At 46.4% G+C, this 20,868-nt stretch overlaps 1 protein-coding gene across 5 annotated transcripts in view; it reads right to left on the reverse strand.

Annotated features, from left to right (window-relative positions):
* Window positions 1-2,165: 2,165 nt before the first annotated feature.
* The window catches only part of GGT1 (gamma-glutamyltransferase 1), a 34,761-nt gene continuing 16,058 nt past the window's right edge, over window positions 2,166-20,868 (reverse strand). For 4 of the 5 annotated variants that reach the window (XM_054219941.1, XM_054219943.1, XM_054219939.1 and 1 more), the window contains exons 2-14: window positions 14,258-14,425; window positions 13,472-13,599; window positions 13,145-13,234; window positions 11,941-12,133; window positions 10,614-10,771; window positions 9,550-9,699; window positions 8,905-9,041; window positions 7,848-8,035; window positions 6,906-7,033; window positions 5,940-6,052; window positions 4,740-4,853; window positions 2,388-2,572; window positions 2,166-2,299 (exon numbers count right to left, since the gene is read on the reverse strand). In XM_054219941.1, the coding sequence (XP_054075916.1) occupies window positions 2,429-2,572; window positions 4,740-4,853; window positions 5,940-6,052; window positions 6,906-7,033; window positions 7,848-8,035; window positions 8,905-9,041; window positions 9,550-9,699; window positions 10,614-10,771; window positions 11,941-12,133; window positions 13,145-13,234; window positions 13,472-13,599; window positions 14,258-14,421 (1,707 nt within the window). In that variant the 5' untranslated portion in view covers window positions 14,422-14,425 and the 3' untranslated portion in view covers window positions 2,166-2,299; window positions 2,388-2,428. Of the gene's footprint in view, window positions 2,573-4,739; window positions 4,854-5,939; window positions 6,053-6,905; window positions 7,034-7,847; window positions 8,036-8,904; window positions 9,042-9,549; window positions 9,700-10,613; window positions 10,772-11,940; window positions 12,134-13,144; window positions 13,235-13,471; window positions 13,600-14,257; window positions 14,426-20,868 lie in introns of all 5 variants that reach the window. The other variant, XM_054219940.1, reaches the window with a different exon arrangement.

The raw sequence follows: 20,868 nt of genomic DNA on the forward strand, positions 1-20,868 counted from the left end.
CAGCATGAGCCATTGACTGACATTTGCCCATTGATACGCAGACAGCCTCCATGGGGTGTGAGTGGTATCAAAGCAGGTGGCAGGGTGCATGCCCTATGCACAGATGTGTCCAAATGAGATGTGGATAATTACAGCATACAGAAGTACCCATAGTTTTTTGGGTTGGTTTTTTGGTTTTTTTTTTTTTTTTTTCTTTAATGCAGGATATAAATGCAAGCCCAGCTTAGTTTTAACAAATCAGTCCTCTGAAGTGATACTGCTAAAACAAACTAACAAATAAATTCATTTCTGCAGAGTCAAGAATTCAAATGCATTTATAACAATAGTTTCCAACAGAAGTGTTTTTAGCCATGGCAGAATCTGAGCTTGCCACAAGGGAAGTTTTGTAACAAAGGCTATAAATAACAGGGGAGTTTTCTGACTAGCTAGAAGAAATTCAGGAACAAAACTAAGACTGCTGTATTACGAACTGTTAGAAGCAGCCCAGCAGCAGTTACTCAAACTTGTTTCAGAAGGGGCATGTTCACCCAACATCATTTCCCAGAAAACGGTCACCTTGCAGTATCAGAACCGAAACATTTTCTGCTGTAGTTCTGACTAACTATAGTGACTGTAAGGTTTCAATAAGCTTATTTTTCTGTGCAATCATTTTGTTTATTTCTCAGATCACACTTGGCCAAGAAAGAGCTCAGCTAGTCCTAAGTCCAAAGGGCCAGGAATTTCCAACAAATAGCAGCTGCAATATGGATTTAAACAGCAACCTGCCACTGAGTGGCATCTATCATGGAATTACAAGTAGAAAAGTCAAAGTCTCCGTTCAGCAATAAAAGGATACAGGTTTGGCCCCAGACTAATCAAATTCTTAAAGGAGACCAATGACTCCGGGTATTTAAAATCACTGCCTTATCTGCACCTAACACCATCAGTAACAGCTCAGGACAAAGGAGCACCAAGCACATCCCAGGCAACTTTTGTTAAAGCAACTCATTTAGTGGAAGTGATATAAGCAATAGATATGTCAAAGTTTTGACTCTCTGATTTAAGCATGATCTAGCTATCATGTTATTCCTTGCAACTAGACTCTCCTCAATTCCAGAAACTATTGGGAAAGAGAGGGTGTCTGATGCCTAAAATTTCAGCCTTTCATTTTCTCCTCAATGCATTCTGTATTTTAAGGTTCTTAGAAACTGACAGGACATTTCAACAAGCCAAATAGATGAGTTCAGTTACTGTTACTTGTGTTTCAGGGATTTCGTAAACATCCCTAGATCTTGACAACATCCGGAAACATTCAGTTTTGATCTTGGGCTAAGTTTATCTGATGTGACGTATTAGTCCATGTTGGCAGGTGAACACCAATACCCCCTGAAGCATCGGAACTCTTCGCTGTTACATATCAGATATAGATTTCTGAGAGACCATGAATTGTCTGATTAATGGTAACTTACCTTCAAACAAGAGTAGCTGCAGTGTGCCCTTTTTTAGAGGTTTCATTTCCTCAGATGCTGGTAGTTCAGGCCTGCAGTATGATGTATTAAAAAGCAAATTAGACAAAGCCAAGCCTGTTTTGTATATTTAATGTCTTTTTTTTTTCTTTTTTTTTTTTTTTTTTTAACTCATAGCTTCATCAAAGGAGTGAAGAAAAGAGAAAAATCTCAGGAGAGCTTCTTTCATGCAGACTCTCACCATTCCTTTTTGCAGTAGCAACTGTGCAGGCAAGAAAAATGTGTGACTCCGTATTTATTTATTTTAGTTGTGCTCAGAGTTTTACAGGTAGCATCTTCCCTTTAGACCTTCTCAACAGAAATATAAAAACGTTTGAAGCCATTTCCCCATTTACCTACTCATCTCCAATAATCAACTGAAGTGAAAAGCAGAAACATCTCTTGTTAAAAGAAAGAGCGGTGAGTTTGTGAAGGCTTATCCCAGTCTAGAGCTGGGCTTCCTGCTATGGCACAGATCTATTAGTTTGTAACTCAGAAAACCCAGTCCCCAGAGTCCTGTAACTCCCATCTACTCAACAGGCAACACATCTCTTCTCTAGCAGTGACAGGGACATTGCCGGTAGCTGACGCTGTGCAAGGGAAACACTTCCAGCAGCTTGAGTGAGCTGGACCTTCTTCAGGAACTCTGGGTACCCAATCTGTCTTCATGGGATGGAGAGGAGGCAGGGAACAAACTCTTCAAGGCAGAACAGACTCTTCAAGTAAGTACTGCACATCCTGGTAGACATGCCTGTCTTAGCAGGCTGCTGTAGCATGAGGCATTTCGGTCATGGCTGTAGAGAACTGTCCCAGCTCTGTCAATAGAACCACAGGTAAATTTGTTCTCTTTCCTGTGAGAAGTCCCTGAGTTGCAGATCTAAAGGATCTTCCCCCCAAACACACCTCAGTGTCACTAGACCACTGAAAAAAGGAGCTGAGCCACATCAGTAGCCTGCAGGGAAGCCACCTTTCCGGGAATCAGAAGCTGCAGCCCATCCTTCATCTGTTCTGAGAATGGCCTGCACGACCGCACCGCCGCTCACCCGTGTGGTATCGTGTTTTCTCTTCTTTAGTTGTTCTTCTATACCCTGGAATGCAAAAGTGAATGAGGACAACAGGAGAGAGAAGCTATACGTGCACCGTGGTCTGCGACCTGCATCCTCCACGGCTACCCAAGTGTTCAGTGCCTGTATTAGGTAGGTCTAAAACTACAGGCTGTTCCTCCTCTTCTCTTTGCTTTCTTGGGATGCCCTGCTTTTGAAGAGGTGGAATTGAGAAGATGTAGCTCAGCCTGGGCTACCAATATATTCCTGGTCACAGAACTTTCTGTCTCCGATATTGATATACCAACAGCCAGAATCATGTTTGTGAAACAGGAGAAAACACAGGACTTGTAGAGAGCAGGGCATCCTTCCCACTGCAGGCAGATACCTCAGCTGTTATCTTAAGAAGTTTGTTAAAGGAGGATCTTCTGCATAATTTGATGAAGAAAACTGCCTTATGTAGGAGTGTTTTCCCTAATATAGAGAGATGGGATGAGATACGTACAAAGACTGCATCTGTCTCGGGCCTCTGGGATGGCCTCAGGGTGAATGAAGCTGCCAGCTCAGGTGAGTGGTATGGAGACTGAGGCTGATCAGCTCTCTGACAGCACTGTAGACCTTAATGTGAAAATATTTTCAAGTTTGTCCTCAGATCCCTCTGTGCATCCTCCTTTGCTAGCTCTGTGCCAGTGCTTCAGGATTCTATGATGGCATTACAGCATTGGTGGATAAGGGAAGAGCAACTCACGTCATCTACCTGGACTTGTGCAAAGCATTTGACACTGCGCCACACAAAATCCTTGTCTCTAAATTGGAGACATGGATTTGACAAATGGACCACTTGGTGGATAAGGAATTTGGATGGCTGCACTCAAAGAGTTGTGGTCAATGACTCAATGTCCAAGCGGTGACCAGTGATGAATGGCGTTCCTCAGGGGTCAGTACTGGGACTGGTGCTGCTCAACATCTTTGTCAGTGACATGGACAGTGGGATTTAGCGCACCCTCAGCAAGTTTGCTGATGACACCAAGCTGTGTGGTGTGGTCAACATGCTGGAGAGAAGGGATGCCATCCAGAGGGACCTGGACAAGCACAAAAGGTGGGCCCGTGCCAACCTCATGAAGTTCAACAAGGCCAAGTGCAAGGTCCTGCACCTGGGTTGGGGCAATCCCAAGCACAAATACAAGCTGGGCAAAGGATGGATTCACAGCAGCCCTGAGGAGAAGGACTTGGGGGCGTTGGTGGATGAGAAGCTCAACATGAGCCGGCAATGTGCGCTTGCAGCCCAGAAAGCCAACCGTATCCTGGGCTGCATCAAAACCAGTGTGGCCACCAGGGTGAGGGAGGCGATTCTGCCCATATACTCTGCTCTGGTGAGACCCCCACCCGGAGTACTGCATCCAGCTCTGGAGATCCCAACATAAGAAGGACATGGACCTGTTGGAGCAAGTCCAGAGGAGGCCACGAGGGCTGGAGCACCTCTCCTATGAAGACAGGCTGAGAGAGTTGGGCTTGTTCAGCCTAGAGAAGAGAAGCAGCCTTCCAGTCCCTAAAGCGGGCCTATAGGAGAGATGGGGAGGGACTCTTTATGAGGGAGTGGAGCGACAGGACAAGGGGTAATGGTTTTAAGCTGAAAGAGGGGAGATTTAGATTAGATGTTAGAGAGAAATTTTTTACTCTGAGGATCGTGAGCCCCTGGCCCAGGTTGCCCAGAGAAGCTGTGGCTGCCCCATCCCTGGAGGTGTTCAAGGCCAGGCTGGACAGGTAGGGGCGTGGAACTATGACCTTTAAGGTCCCTTCCAACTACAACTGTTCTATGATCTATGATTCATTGGGAGGTTACACAATAAGACAAGAGTTTCCTGAGTCACTGGATTTAGACTGCTGAATGGCTTGGGCCCTGATGTGGTTTTCGCAAGTACTATTTTGCATGTACTTTGAGCCAAACAACATTGCAAGAAGATACATACCTTCAGTTTCAGATGTAGGGTATGCTTGAATGCACTAGGCTTCAAAGCCACATGACAGACTAAAGATACACTTTGAACAGCTTATTGTGACACAGTACTTGACCTGTGCCAGCTTTAATACTGCTCACCGAGGAACACTTGGCAAAGCTTCATGATTTTCCACAAGTGCGTGCCTTCCCAACACTAGGAACCCAGCACCATACAAGAAGTTCACACACACCCCAGACTGTAGCCAGACAAACCTCCTCTATTTGCTGCTCAAGCTCTGTGATATTGGGAAACAGCTGATCATGAATTCTGGGTTCTTCCACTGCTTTCTTCACATCATAACCAAACCAGATGGAATTGATGATCGTCTGTGAGAATCAAAAAGCCTTAACGTTAGTTACATGTCTTCAAGCAGGCTTGACCCTTGTAGCAACATAGGCAGAGATGTCTAAAGGATGTTCACCAGAGCACATAAAAAGTGCAGTTTCTGGTTTCTGCTGCTTTCAGTGGTTCCCCTCTTGGCTAAGCAAAACACAGGTACATTGCAGCAAGTCAGCTTGTATATGTTTAGGTGGATTCCCACACACAGAGACCATGAGTTACTAAAATTAATACAGTAAAAGGATCAGATTCTCAAACTATTGTTGGTGTGTTTATGCTGCTGTGATTAAGCTAGTGCTAGCTCAGTTAGACACACAGCAGTCACCTCAGCAAACATACAGCTACAGCTTCCCGCTACCGTGCAACTGGTTTCCTTCAAGCTGGCTCATCTCTACGTGCTTAAATTGCAGGTTGGAGCTGCTGGCAAGTGAAAATAGCCTCAAGATCAAGGGCTTAGAAAGCTGCTTGTAGGGGTTTTTACGGAGACTTCTCCTCTACCTCAGCCAGAAAGCAGGATCCAGCCTGGTGCTCTGAACTGCTGTGCGTGCTGGCACAGGAGACAGATTTCTCCTGCAATCATTTTTGGTCTAGCTGGGCCTTCGAGTGGCTGCCACAGAGAGCCTGCCCGTCAGATGGCCTGACGCCATGCCTGGCCTAAGTTCTTATTTAGCTTCTCTGCGGGACTTTCATCCAAAGTTTAGGATTTTGGATGGAAACGGCTCTAAATTGGATAAAGAGACTAGTTCATGGATATCCAAAAAACAGAAGTCAAAGCTAAACTGAAGTCACAAATCTTCAGCAAGTACTAAGAACAACTTGTCAAAGGAAAAGACCCGGAGTCAATAAAGAAAGTAGTTTAAGAGACCCTTTGTAGCTCTGGCAGGAATTGGTGTTGGAGGTCTGGCCCTCAGAAGGCCAGGCAGGAACCTCCCTTCAGGCCCCTGCCAGGGCAGGGAGCCACAGCCATGGTCATATCACAGGTGGAGACTTAAGCCCTTTACCCCAAACACTGCCTCACCAACACCTTGTTTTTGCCTCACCCTTCTTCCCAGTTTACCCATATCATCGCATACCAGCGCTGTTGCTGTAGTTATTTTTGTTCCTCCAGAAGCACCAACCACCATCCTGACCTTTTTCGTTTTATCCACCAAGATGGAGGGGCACATAGAGGACATCGGCTGTTTACCTGTTGGGGACACAGACGCAACAGAGACTCAGCTTTCTACCTGCTGCTTACAAATTGCCAGCTCCTAAACCCAGAGCCTCAGTATCCACCTTTCTGACTCAGCTCACGTGTCTTGTTCAACCCTTGGGGATCCCACAATCCCCTGCACCCATCTCCTCTTGCTCCTGCAATGCAAAGCTTAACCCTAGTCTTTCACACAGAGGCTGAAGGTGCCTTCCTCCACAGTCCTGTCCCAGCTGGGGTTGTCTGTGATGCAGCTCCCTCCGGTATGCCATGGGACTTCCCTTGCTGTCCTTTCACTTCCCTGTCCCTCTCCAAAGTGTGGGGTACAGGAGAGTAGCAGAGTCCCGGCCTGCTTTAGCAGCAATGAGATGGCTCTGCAGGAAACAGTGGTGGAGCAGGCAGGTTGCTTGGGTTAGGTATGTATGTGAACTGGGTCTATCCAGAGCTGCCCTACAGCTCCCAAGGCAGCAGAGGGAGAAGGCTGGACAGTGCCATCCAACGCTTTGCAGTCAGCTCCTGCCTCCCTCTTAAATCAGTTCAAAGAAATCTTTTGCAGCCCTAAGTAATTTTATTTGACACATACTGAGCTCCCTGGGAAAGGATTTCTGGTTGTTGGAAGGAGGCATACACAAGAGTTTTTCTTTAGACAGCCCCTCCTCCTTCAGGGTGCACCAGGGGTGGCTGGTTACGTGCTTTTGGCAGGGATGCCTTGCTTTCATCCCTGTCCTCTGCAGAAAGCCCCAGATCTGTGCCTGATGGCAGACATGCTGCAGCCTACCTTGCAGACACCATAGCGTTAGCATGCAAGATATAGCCAAAAGAATGAGTCAGGAAGGTACTTTACAGCTACCTGGTGCTATGAAATTTGCTGGAGAAGGAGGGATCCCAAATCCATTGATTATGTAAGGTGAGCTGAAGTCATCCATCTCATCATTAAATATGATTCCACTCACGTTGGATCGTACATCAGAGCCAAAGCTAGAGAAAACAAGTTGGCGCAGACATGTCAAAACCAGAGCAAATCCAGGAGGAGCTTCAGGTGAATTACTGCAGTGTGAAACCTGGCATTTGATTGGAGTAACTCTCCACTCCCTCCTGTTGTAAAGGGCATTCTGTCATGCCTTGGGGGAAGGAAGCAGTTGATACCATGAGTGCACAGCTACACAAAGAGGACAGGCAGCCCACAGCCCTGCTGTACAGCTCACCTGCAAGGACCCCGAGGGGAAAAACAGCACAGTAGCTAAATACAACGAGCTCCCCTTCCAGATGGGCAGTACTGCACTCCATTCAGAGGCAGCATAGCTCAAAGGCTGGCACCTTTGGGAGTGACTGGGATTTTGCTTAGATGTGTCAAGCTGGAGACATTTTCTATGGCCAAAAGGACCTTCACCCTCCAGCTTCAGGCCATATGCACAGAACACAGCTCTTCCTGACAGCACTCGAAGCCAAACGCTGTACTTCCAGGCCAGCTGTATTAGTTCAAATTCCTTCCAGAAGCCTGGGAAATCAGAGCCAGCAGCAATACCACTGCTTATGAGAAGATCCAGATGCAGTGAATATTTTCTTGGTGGGTGAACTCAACATGAGAGAGGACACATCTTGTCCTCTGACCCAACCACACGGGCCTCAATGTTAAGAGCTGACCTGCAAGCTCAGCAGAAGTGCCCATCAACAGTGCTACTTATCACTACCCACCAGAGAGATGACCGTTCAGTTATGTTTTATACCAACCACAGAACCACCACTAGGAAGATGGCAAAGGCCTACATGGAAGTAATGTCTGAGCTCATACTATTGGTTGATGGTGCTGGTGGCGGACACAGCACTGCCATCATCAGCCACAATGGAGAGGTGGGATGTACCGGCATTATCTCCAGTGTAATATACTGGCTCATAGTAGTCAACTGGATGCGAAGTGTTGTCTGTGATTTTCCTCCGGAGACTATCCGCAAAGAACTCGGACGTCATGTTTCTGATCGCCTGTCAGAGAAATCCAATGCAGTTACTCAGCAGATTAAGTTTAAGAGACATGTAGTTATAAGGCTGATATCCAATACTTCAGACCACAGAAGAGTGGCAAATCCCAGGAGTGAGGCTACAGTATTCCAGCAGGGGCTCTCCTCCTTCTTGAAAGATGGACACTTTACCAAAGAGCATTTGAAGCAGTCACAGAAGCAGCTGTTACAATGCACCCCTTTGTGTAGAAAGTTAATCAGCATCCATTATTGTAGATCTATGGAAAGCTGTCCTCACACGGCTGTAAGGCGTAGGCAAGCAGTGTTACACTTGCTTCAGAGATGAGAGGAAAGGGATCGGGTTGAGAGGACCGGGCCAAGGAAAGCTCTGATCATTGCTTGGTAAGTTGCAAATTCGTGTCCATCAAGCTGGGCTGGGCTCAGATCCTGCTGCTTTTGCAGAGTCACAGAAGTGAAAGCACAAAGTGAGAAGTGGGGAAAAGCAGGGTTCCTGCCTCACCCATTCCCATCCATTGGTCCATTTACTATAGGCAGGACTGTGGTTAGAGAGCCACAAGGGTGCTGGGCATGTCATCTAGTGAATAAGGCTTCAACACTATGAAAACAGGGAGGGTTAGCCCTAAATATACTCAAATGCTCCTGGTGAACTGAAGATTTTGCTTTTCCTTACAGCAGGAAGGTTTCCTCCGTTTATATCCCTCCCAGCTCAGCCATGAGTCACATAGGACTTCACTTTTTGATTCAGAGATGTTTCAGTACCTGTCAATAGCAGGTGGCACAGAGCATCCCTGACAAAGTTTAGTCACCCAAAAACTTTAAGCCATGTTCCAGTCAACCTTGGTGGTGCAGAAAGAAAAGGCTTTTGCCAGGTACCTCTGTAATGTTGACAAATTTTGGATCTCCCAGTAAAGTCCTCTTGGCGTAGGCAAAGCGAAAGGCCTCCACAATGCGGTGGTAAGTCAGACCTTTCTCCTCCATGGTTTTGATGCTGTCAGCAGAGAAATTATATCCTGGCAACAGAAGACAAACGATTGTGAACTTAAAGGAAAGTACACGGTCAATGGACTGCTAATAAACCCATGTCAAATGGTATAATCTTGAAGTCTGGTCTCTACAGAGGTGCAGTCACTGGGCTGTCCTAATTTCCACCTGGAGAACACAGGAGCTCTGGTAGGTTTGAGCACTGTGGGAGTCACCAGCAGGATTTGTACTTGCAGAGATGTTTTCCAAAGAAGCCTCAAATACAAATTACTTTTCACCCATTCATTTATCAGGGATGTGCCCCAATCAGGAGCATATTTTTCCTCTTGCACCTGTAGTTCAAGTAGGAAGGCAACATCCCTGAGTTTACAACAGAAAAGGAATGTTTCCACATCTCTGATCCCTTCTCCGGTCTCAGACTTCTCACCTGGTGGAGGGCTATCAAGGGAGGCCCAGCTCCCAAAACAAAAAAGGCATTGTCTTTGGAGCTCTCCCAACTCCTGCTGCCTGTAAGGCACTGCTCAGTGGCACTCTCACCTTTCAGTATGTTGAAAATGAGGGCTAGTACGGGGCCACTTAGGGGGGCACTAGGCGTGTAGAGAGTAAACTCCCCAAGTGTGATCTCTATGGGGTCTTCAATCACTGTCGCATTGTAGTCCCGCAGGTCATCCAATGTGACAATACCCCCTGGAAAAGAGAAGGAAGCTATAGATGTAGCTTTATGTGATCTCTGGTGGGAAGAGGAGGTAATAGTCCACCACCATGCATCACAGCAAGGGCAGGAAGGAACACAGACAAATCCAAAAAGTTGCAAGGTAAGGAAAGCAAAGATGGGTACACAGGAGATGAATTTATTCCTTCATAGATACAGCTGAGGCTCAGATAGCCTAAGCTTGAAGTTGGACTAATTTACTGCAGCCAAAAGTCTGGTGATTTTTTTTTTTTTTTTTTTTTTTTTTTTTTTTTTTTACAAAGGACACCAGCAATGTCAGGTAACAAAACGTCATTAAGAGTCCTGTTTACAGGAGGAGGATGCAGCTTTTGAGTGCAGATGCTTTGTGCTACCGCACAAAAAGAATAATTTGTATGTTCTATTGCCTCTCTTATCAGAAGGGAGAAGACAGTAATTAACCATCACAAATAAAGCCAGTAAATTGACTTACACGAGGTTGACTGAAGCTAGCCAATGCTAGCTAGTAACGATAGGATACTACCACCACCTAGTGGCACCGAGAGATCAAACGAGCTCCGAGTTTACAGGACCATGTGTATAATGTTTTAGGTAGAAACTTGTTGGAGTCAAGGCTCTGTAAACAGAATGTATCTACTAAGCTATATCCAGAAACGCACAGACTTGTTAGACTATATGGTACAGAAATGCACAGTATATACTATCCATTTCTGACTAAGTTTCAAATGCATCCATTAAAGTGCTAATGGCTTCTCTTGGGTGTCCTGTTGTCACAGACCTCAGAGGTGGCATTTCAGGCAGCAGGCTTGACCCACTTCCAAGGCTTCTGCAGGTCACCAGCTCCTCCCTAGATGCTGAGCTGCAGCAGTCAGGTCACTTATGCTGTTTGGACAGACGTCCTGTTTCTCACCTACACTGCGGATGTCATCGATGATCTGTTTTGCCAGGCTTCCTGTGTAAAAGGCATCTGCTCCTTCACTGGCTATAGTCTCGTATGTGTTGGCTAGTTTAGGCATCTTGATGATATCGCCCTCGTGCAGAATTTTCCCTCCTCTGCAGAACACCTCGCTAACAGAGAAAGGAGATTGAGAAGATCAGATCTGAGACAAGTTCAAAACTATGTGTACCTATACCAGCTGTCACAGTATTTGCGTGTTCATGCTAGAGGCTTCTTGGAGAGAAGAGAAACTGTCCGAGCCGTGCCCTAGGGGTCCTGATATCTTTCACTGGGACATAAAAGTGAACAGTGGTTTCTGACCTGGGATTCCACATTGCTCAGAATTTGCTCAGTAAAGGCCGCAGGAGGGAGTGTTCGTTTTTTTCACCAAGGCAGGCCACCCTCCCTAACTGCCCGAGTGGCCAACAACTGCCTCAAGATGCCCAGGAGGGGCCATAGTCCTTGGACTCAGGCAGTTCCATTCAGAGCACAGATTATGAAGCTACTAGGCTGAAAGCTTCCCGTGAGTCCAGGAGAATGCGTTTTGATCCCTGTTTGTCAGAGCACTGAGGTAGACAGTTTCCTGTCTAGCTCCCTCATCATGGATCATGAATGTGCTGCTGTGGACCTGCCACATGGAAGTACAGGAGATAGGCCCAGGCTGTACATCCCCATTGGATTGGAAACCAACCTGCAGCTGGCAGAGATTGTAAGGAAAAGAGAGGATTAAGTGTGATCTCCAGTAGCGCCGGACATAGACACCAAGGGTTTGACTATAAGAAGAAGCAGAGGATCATTTGAAACCCTTCATGTTCATGGCCATTGCCAGAAGTGGATCAGAGGCACTGTTTGAGGAAGGCTGACTGCAGAGTAAGAGATGACCCAAATTCCCTCTGCCTGACAGCAGATGAGATGTTCAAGGAGACTCTGCAATTGCCTCAAACACAGGTAAGATTAGTTTGGTGCACTTACGGCATGAGGAAAAGCTGGGGATTCAGAAAATACATTGCCATCTGACAGATTTATCCCAGCAGGTACTCTAATTCCACCTTTGCTCAGACAAATGGACTTAAAGAGCAGAAATTATCTCCCTTTAAAGGTCGGGACTGAACGTTCCTAAAATTGGCCACATGATTTAGCACCTTCAGGTAGCTGGAATAACATCAGCAGGTACAGTGAGTACAGTCCCTGGAGGGGAGGCGCACTCCTCACAGATACTACATTACACAAACAGAGACTTTTCAGCTAGGATGCAGTTACCCCAGATTCCTCTGCACAGAACAGCAACTGCTCTACCTACCACAGCGAGGGATTGCTTTCAATTGATTCCTCTTTTGATTTGATGGCTGCTGCAAGGCCTTTCCCAATAGGGAATCCTTCTCTTGCCAACTTAATGCTGGGCAGAAACAGGTCTTTCCATGCCAGTTTGCCATGACGTTTGTGAGCCAGTTCATACCCACGGATTTCTCCTGGAACAGCAATGGACAGTCCTCCTGGAGCAGATAAGGAATGTATTAGTCTTCCATAGCAAGAAAAGAAAGCAATTAATGGAGTAGGAGGTACAGCAGACTTCTCTGTCAGCCCTGTTTTTAGGCAGGGATTACATGTAATATGACCAGCGCAGCTTACACGTATGATGCTAACAGAATTCTGTCTGACATTTACGCCTACGTATTCTGGACTGTCGAAACACCTCTATCCTCCTGCTGGTAACTCAAGTTTTTGTGTCATTTCCCCTCAGTAGGCTCTGGACCAGAGAAAACCTGCTCAGAACACAGAAGCTGTCATACTGCCTGCAGTTTCCAGTCCTTCAGAGAACACACTACAGTAAGAGGACACGGACTGTGCACATACTTAAGCCAAAAATTTTGTTGCAGCATTTTAACTACAATTGCAATAGATTGTTTACTACATTACACAGCAATGCAGCAGTTTGCTTCAATCCTGTTTTTATTGGCATCTCCCACTTCTCAAACCTCCTCCAAGGTGCTGTTCCTCCTTGGTTACAGGAGTGACCATGAAGAGAATTAGTTAGTTTTTTTTCTTTCTATTTTTGATTAGAAAATACTTCCCTGAAAGGAAATGACTACTTCTTCTCTGGAGCCCGTGAACCATTAGTTCAAACCACCACAAAAGGTATTTAGGGAGGACACTTGAACTGACAAGAACTAAATTGACCCACAAAGATTTATTCAAAGAGGTGTAAAAGAAAGATGGCAGATACGGAACAGGTCATACTCAGTGCTTTGGATTCACCTGCTTTGTCATGAAGTGAAAAGCAGAAACTGCTGAGGTGACCAACTAGTTTGAAGGACATTATTTTTAACTTCCTTGTCAGGATGGAGTTTGCAGATTGTCTAAAGCAGAGGACATTTCTAGGTGAGAAATCCTGTAGATATGCAAGAACCTAACCATAAGAAGTATTCTTAACTTAGACATGTTAGTAGCAGCTAATGTTGGAGCTATGTGGTCCCCTCAAAGCAGTGAAACAGCCTTTGCCGTACCTTTCAGAGAGAGCTGTGTGTTGTTCCCAAACATGTCCTCCGATGCTTTTTTTGGAGCCACCTCTCTTGCATTAATGATTTCCACTTTTCCTTTAATGATAAGAGCAAGGAAGATGATGTTTACCTCTAAACTCAACAAACAGGCATGGTCTCTGCTGAAGAAGTCTGATGAATGTGAGCCAGTTTCTTGGCAATTATTTTGAGGACAGCATGTTCCCCCAGAGGCTGTGAGAGTCAGTCTTTTACCTTCACTCAGGTAGGATAGATCACCTGCTTTAGAGAAACAGTTCTCAAACTGTTACAGATGCGTATGGCCCTGTCCCTTACCTGTGCTGCTGTAGATGGTAAAGAAGAGGCCCCCTCCAATGCCCATACTGTGAGCATTCATGAGTCCTACACAAAGCAGAGCTGCAATCGCAGCATCCACTGCTGATCCACCTTTCTGAAGGATGTCCCTGTGTAGCAGAAGAGAAGGCATCATATGGTGACATGTTACAGTGTCTCAGTTACCTGTGAGCAGTGGATTCATCTCGTCAGTGCAGCTATAACAGATTCTCTAACGCACTTTTGTCCACACCCAGACTATAGGTTCCTCAGGAACAGGAAGTTTTGAGCTTCTGTCACCTTAGAAAACAGATCCTAATGGTCTAGGTGCAGACCAGCCCAGCCCTCATTACAGACATATCCAAACTAGCTTGAAAACACAGAGATGTGTCAAAGTACATGGAGGGGACAGATGTCCCAGACACATTCATTACACATGAGAAATAGCAACTCTCTGAGGAGCCTGAAATCTGCAGCACTTGCATCTCGAACTGGAGGACATATTGGTAAATGGTTTTTAAAAGGAGCTTGAAAAGCATCTCTTGTTCCCATTGTTCATGCATCTAAGGAATCTTTGCCTGCTACATTGTCTTTGAGCAACTGCAGTAACATTGGTCAGGCATGGTAAAAGCCCAGGTCTTACTATGGCCTCCTCTTTCTACAGGAAGGTTGGAGATTATCTGTGCTGGGCAACTGCCAGACTTGCACCTGAACATCAGGGAAACAACAGTTTTGTCTTGCGCAAGAGCTGTCAGAGATAATGAGAGTCAGAGCACAATTAGCGGGTACCTTCCAATTATTGAGCACTGCCCCGCGTCTGTAGCCACAGCTGCCCTCTTATAAGTGTGCGTGTCCCCTGAGTCAGAGCGCAGCCCGAAGAAAAGTCCCAGGAACAAGATGAGCCCCAGCAGGACTGCAGTCAGGACTCCGGCCACCACACAGCGCTTCTTCATGTTCCTGTGGGAAGAGACAGGATTGTCAGCCTCACTGCTTCTGGGGCACATGGGAACTAGGGAGCAGATGATCAGGCACGAGAGCCCATCTAGCCCCCAGCGGCCGACAGCTCTGCATGTGGAAGGGTGGTTTGGGAAGGAGTGGCCAGCGGAGGCATGAACCCAGTTCTGGCCTTGACAGTTACATCAGGGTGATGTCCTGTTTTGAAGTGAAGTAGAATATCAAGAGGAGTGGCGATGTTCAAGATGTCCTGCTACTATTACCTTTCAGTGGTGATAGAACAACCAATTGCTCTTTGTGACTTTATGCTCTGAGGATTTCAGGTGCTCAGCAAGCATTTAAGTTACTGCTCTGCTTGGGAGGACAGGGGCGCACTGTCAGACTGGATTTGCTCTAGTTCCCAAATCACGTCAGCAATACCAATCAGAGTTTTTACCAGATTCCCCTCTCCAACAAACACTGGCAGGCTGTTTACCTCCTTCGTAACATGATGGAGTCAAGGACTGCATCCTGCCCACACCCCCAAAGCAGGCTGGCTTTGCCAGGTGAGCAGCCGCCTGTGTTGATCTCTTCCTCCCTGCTTCATAGCCACATGGTGAAGCTGTATATATATGACTTCTTCCCGTCTTTCCAGCTCTTGCTTTTTAGCAGGTTTTCATGAGTTGAACTGTGCACAGTGAACAGCTTCCTCCTCCCCTGAACCTCTCACAGAGAGAGTCTCCCAAATATGTCCTCACTCAGATTCACATCAAGACCTTTTCTATGGGTACTGCCAGTCTCATTTCTCTATACCCCTGTCACCTCTGTGCAGAACAACTGTTCGAACTCCAAAGCTTTTATCAGCTTCCCCTTTATCCATTACTGCCATCCTATTTGCAGAGTGATCTACTTCAGTGAGCAGCCCTGGGACTCCTGGAAGCCCTTTGGAACAGCTCTGAAGTATTATAGTACCAGCTACGAAAAGGCCCCAAACCAGCAACTATTACTTGGGTAAGAACCTGTCTTATAGCAGGTAGGTAACCTCATACACCAAAACAGCAGCAGATTCATAGGTGAGAAGAAAAATCCAAGGAGCAGAACATAGCTAGTGTTAGTCATGACTCACATTATCTTCAGAGGAAAAGTTAAAAAAAGATATTTGACTTAATATAATCTGCTTTTAAATACCATGCCTGTGGAGGAGTCTCTGTCCAGGAGGTTGTCAATGACCAGAGCAAAGCACATCCTTGGCCAAAGGTGTTTGGCACACCTCAGTGTGAGCACAGCACCCCCTCCTGTCCAGGGCCCTTGGCCAGAGCATCTGTCCAATAAGCCTGCCACTTCTAGAGGACAATGGCCAGCACTCATGTCTCCATGTTTCCCAGTCCTGCACACAGCTGCTCTTGGGGTGCACAGAGTTACAGTTCATCTGTGAGCGAGCATAGGACACCAAGGACCTCTCCGGTAAGCATATTCCAGATACACATCAGAATGAGTTGAGAGCTATTGAGGGGATGGAGAGTCACTGCCAGCTTGTTGGGACTGACAGTTCATGAACTACAGCTTGAACCGCTACTCTTTGACCCATTTCCTTTCCCATTACAGGATTGTTCCAGCAAAAAAGACCTAAATTCATCATATTGCCTTCAGGGGACCAACTTCCCCCGTGTAGTGCAGCTTTGGGTTTTCACCGTCACTACTGTACTTGCGCAGTAGCCAAGATGCCCTTTACCTTACCAAAGCATCTGCCATCCTCAGAGACAAGCCAATCCATGGCACTGTGGGTGAAGAGTGGATCCACCAGCCTCACCCTCTGTGGATGTTCAACAGCCCAAAGTAGAGAAAACTTCAGCAGTCAGAGCAGCACTCGGTGCCTTGCAGCAGGATTAGGGAGCAGTGAGTGTGCCAGCACTGAGCTAACCAGAGGAAACAGGCCAGGCAGCCAAACCAAAACTTTTCCCAGAGGGAGGAGATTAGCAAGCACTGCCCCCTCAACCTCACCCCCACTCCTGTTATTTAAATCAGGAGATATACATTTGCTCTCCAAGTCCTGTATCTGTGAGTCTCAGTCTGAGCACTAAAGATGTCCATCTCCAAGTAAAGTGGCTCAAACCAGGGTGTAAATCTACTGTATATGCCGTTCTGTAAACAAACGTCAACTGAGGGCAGTAAAAGGTAAATGGATGGAACCTCTTTCCAGGTTCTAGAACTTGATTTACACTCAACTACTTTTAAAAGAGACCAGTGGCGTGTTTGCAGAGCAATGACTGTGCAGGGAAACAGAGAAGCCATTATGTCCCCAACAATAGCTCACACACAGCTTCAGAGTTTAAAGACAGTTTTGTTTGTTGGCAGAGAGAGTTCAGCTTCAGCACTGGCAGTCTCCTCCAGGCTTCACAAGAAATGCCATGGGATCTTTTATCTGCGCCCCAGCTAGGCAGAAGGTACTTTGTTTCATCTGAAGGCTGCTCTATGCTGGGCAGTCCTGCAAGCCTGGGGTGACTCAAGCCCCATAGCTGGTATGTTAACCCGTAGGCTCCTGGCAGGGGCTGTGCAGTTCTCCACAACTGCTTGCCTCACTGCTGGGCTCCTGTAAGGATTTTCTGCTTTGTCAGGCAAGTTATTCTGAGAGCAGGAGAGGAGAAGGGAAAACCTCAGATGGTACCTCTGCTCTCATCTTTCACCTCCTCTCTGGATTCGGATGACACGTGTGAGTGCCTCCTAGACCCATGGGCTGGATGGACCCATGGACCCAAGGGCTCCGTGCTGAGTGCCCAGCTGCCCAGTGAGCGTACAGGCCTTGAAAAGGGCCATCCAGCCCACTTCATACGCCTCAGGCACAGCTCCTGGCCTGCTGTCAGACCCCGGTGATAGGATAAGACACGCACCGTTGGGGGCAGGAACAGGCACACAGATTGCCATGAAGAGGAGACACTGATTGCTGGGCACTGCTCCTGCACTGCATTGTGGTATCCTATTGCTCTCTGGGCTGGGTCTCTGGGACCCAAGTGGGGACAGAAAAAGTGAATGCTCTTAACAAAAGTGCATCTGTGCAATCTGTCAGATTGATCCTGCAAAGGAAGAAGCAGATGTACGAGCTAAAGATCTGAAGCTTTCTGTTATTCAACAGTACAGAGAACAAACTCAGCTGAGGATAAGCCTCTCCACCTGAACTGCCAGCTCAACCCCCATAAGGCCCATAACCTATTCAGGCCTGACCATAGAGGGAAGCATCCCTTGCACAGTCCTTACTGCCTTCCTAACTGGCACAGCAGAGAGCTGAATGGACATCAGGAGATGGATCAGGAGCCCGCAGAGATCCATTCTCTGACCCACGTCTCCATACTTGCCCTGTGTCCTGGGTTCCTTGGCAGGAACAGCTGAGCTTTTGCACTCAGCTCTGAGGTCAAGCCCCCACTATGATTTATTGCTGGGAGTGGAGCAGCAGCTGCAGCCACCACCTGAGCTGGCTGCCCATCTATTGTCTGCTGGGGTTGACTTTAACCTCCACATCTCTGCCAAATCCAGCTGTTTGGAAGTTGGCTAGCACTTCAGTCACACAGCACTTCATTGCAGCTTGGCAGCAAGGGCTATAAAACCAATATGATTATTTCTCACCATTATAAAGGTCGAACAACCAGTCCTAACCATGGAATTTAAAATGTAGCCTGATACATTAACCTTAATTTATATTAGGAGAGGGGGAGGGCCAGTAAGTAGCAGAGCTATGCTTGTACAAGTGACCCCATTGAGCTGTATTCAGACGTGGCACAACATCCACAACCTTACTTAACCATGACACTGTTCTTGAATTAAAAGAACCCCAGTGCAACAGGCTGTCTAGTGTCAGGCAGGGGATACAGGGTCTGACATCTCTGCCAAGAGGGCTGGGGCGCACTGTAGAGATGAGGAACCTGCCACAGTCAGGGAAAGTGCCAAGAGAACTGAAAGAGGAGGAAGAGGAGATGTACCAGCCAGAAAGCAGAGAAGCAAGAACAGTGGGATACCAGAAGATGACAAAGGAGTCCAGGTATGGTCAGGCATTGCCTTGTTCTTGAATGAAGTAGTGAAGGAAGCATGCACTGACAACACCTAGAACTTTAACCCAACAGGCTTCTGCTTTAAACCCATCTTGCAACAGCTGCATACCTTGGCACCCACTCCTAAGAGTTCCTCGTACTCCCACCCCCAGCCCAGTAGCCAATACCCAGCCATTAGCTTTGAGACACCCATCCTTAATTTCCCCAGGCAGCACACGTTATGCAAGGATAGATTGGACATCTTGAATCTTGTCACAGGACATAGGCTATGCTCTTCTGATAAAACTCAAAGTCTAATCCATAGAAATAACATTGCATATTTTAAAAAAATAATAAAAATCAGTTGAAATAATGTTTTCACACTCTTCTGCTGTGTAGAGTGAACTGTCAATGACTTTTGAGTGAGAATGGATGTAAAGCCAACAGACGCAAGATTGCCAGAGGGCCCCCAGCAGTACAAGCCAATAGAGGCATCAAAAGAGCAGAACCAGGCTGCTAGCAGAGGCCCAGGGGCTGTTCACTGATCCAGCATTATGTGACAACGTAACAAAGGTGCCTACAACTGATCACACTGGTGGAGCCATCTCTAAAGTCTATATAAGACTATAAGACAGCTGCTTGCACTAACACCATACTTCAGGAGCAGAATCGATCACTGACATCCTGTCTTGCTACAGGTGTAGGTACTGTTCGACAGGACAGGCTGCTTATTCTCAAGGGCTGTTCCCAGCATCCTGACAAGGGGCCAAGCCATATTCAGAGGTGAAGGAGGAGTTATCTCCAACCATTATCACAAGGATGGATAGGTGGTCCATGTCAACCACCAAGCTGGTGCTGGTTCCCCACACCATTATCGTCTTGCTTTCCTCCTCACTGGGACCTCACTGAGAGGTAGTGTAATGAAAAAAGCAAATTATTCCTTCATCTGTGGGAAGCCCTTGCACTAGGAGACTGCACGTGCACCCAGTTTCCCAGAAGACAGTTTAAATCCTCAGGTATAACTGTGCTAACCATGCATTCCCTCACTTGTCAGTAAGAACAACTGACAGCAGCTTCTGCTTTCATCTGGAAGACTATCCAGGGTCATCAGCCTCTGAGCAGCTAATTAGCTGGGGTTATCTGCTCCAAGAAGGCTTGCACTAAAGAAAATAAGGACAAAACCAATACAGAAAGTACACTGGGACTCTCCGTGGCTATTTCTGGTGAGTTCAGCTATTCCTTCCACTTCCAAAGGGAGAAAAGTTTCCTAGATTTGTTTGCTGTTCTGAGTTATCCATTTTGTACTCTGCTTATATACCTGTTTTCTAGTAGTTCTGTAAGATTTAGCATGACTCTGGCTAACTAAGTAGGGTCTTTGCCCCTTTCCTACTAAACCCGGTTTTTATGCCCTCTAGGACATGTTATGCTTTCTCACATGCCAAATCCAAAGTTTAGGTTGCCCATTCCCCATCATCACTCAATCTACAGTTCTTAGGTTCTGGCAGGCTAATATATGCCGTAATTACCCAAAGGCCAGGGGATAAACAGCTTACACAACAAGGATTGTGTAAAGATTACAAACATCAAACCTGCTTCCTGCCTACCAGGTTATAGGCTCTCCAATTGCAACGGGGTCTTTGCATCTCACCACAAATAGTCCCAAAGCAGCAGTGGGTGAGCTGGCACAGGCTGTACATACGTTTATTCTTGGACTGAACTGGAATGGCTCAGATGCAATATTTCTACCCACTAACAGGTTTGTGTTAGCCCAAATGGTAGAAAACTCTGTAACTTTGTTAGCGATATGTTCATGCCTGCTCTTCTATGGCTTTGTTAGGAAACACATAAACTGCCTGAGCACTGTCCTTTTGAGAGCAGTCACAAAAGAAAAGGGTTTGTTTTCTTGTGCCTTCTGTCCTGTACTAACACACAAAGATCTGGTCCCATATAAGCCTCTCCATGCAGCCTTGCCCTGCAGTTACTGCAATAAGACAGGAACTTAAGCCATTTGAGATTCCGATCTACAAGTTTACATGCTAAATATTTTTTCCCCTCAGGCTTTTTACTATGACTTATAGTAGCAGTCACCAGGACGCCTCTGAACAGGACTCTGGCTCTGCTATCAACCACACAGGCAGACAGAATCTCCTATCAGGTACTGATCTTCATGGTGACTAGCAGGCATTTTTTCCATAAGTATTTCTATCTTACCCACATGATGCCTTCTGGAGACTTTAAACAAGTTATTGACAACCACCTCTTGTATCTAAGGAAGTATTTCCCATTTCAAGTCTTACGTAGATTTCTTACATAGAAAACTGTGACTCAAATATTGAAGTATCTGGAATTCAAAATGAGCACAGTCAATAGTCTAGTCAATTCCAGGCCACACAATGAGATAGGAGATACGTTCTGGTATTAAGCTGGAACTTAAAACTATGAAGTTCT

The sequence above is a fragment of the Rissa tridactyla genome, chromosome 13, assembly GCF_028500815.1.
Source record: "Rissa tridactyla isolate bRisTri1 chromosome 13, bRisTri1.patW.cur.20221130, whole genome shotgun sequence".
Classification (NCBI taxonomy): Eukaryota; Metazoa; Chordata; class Aves; order Charadriiformes; family Laridae; genus Rissa; species Rissa tridactyla.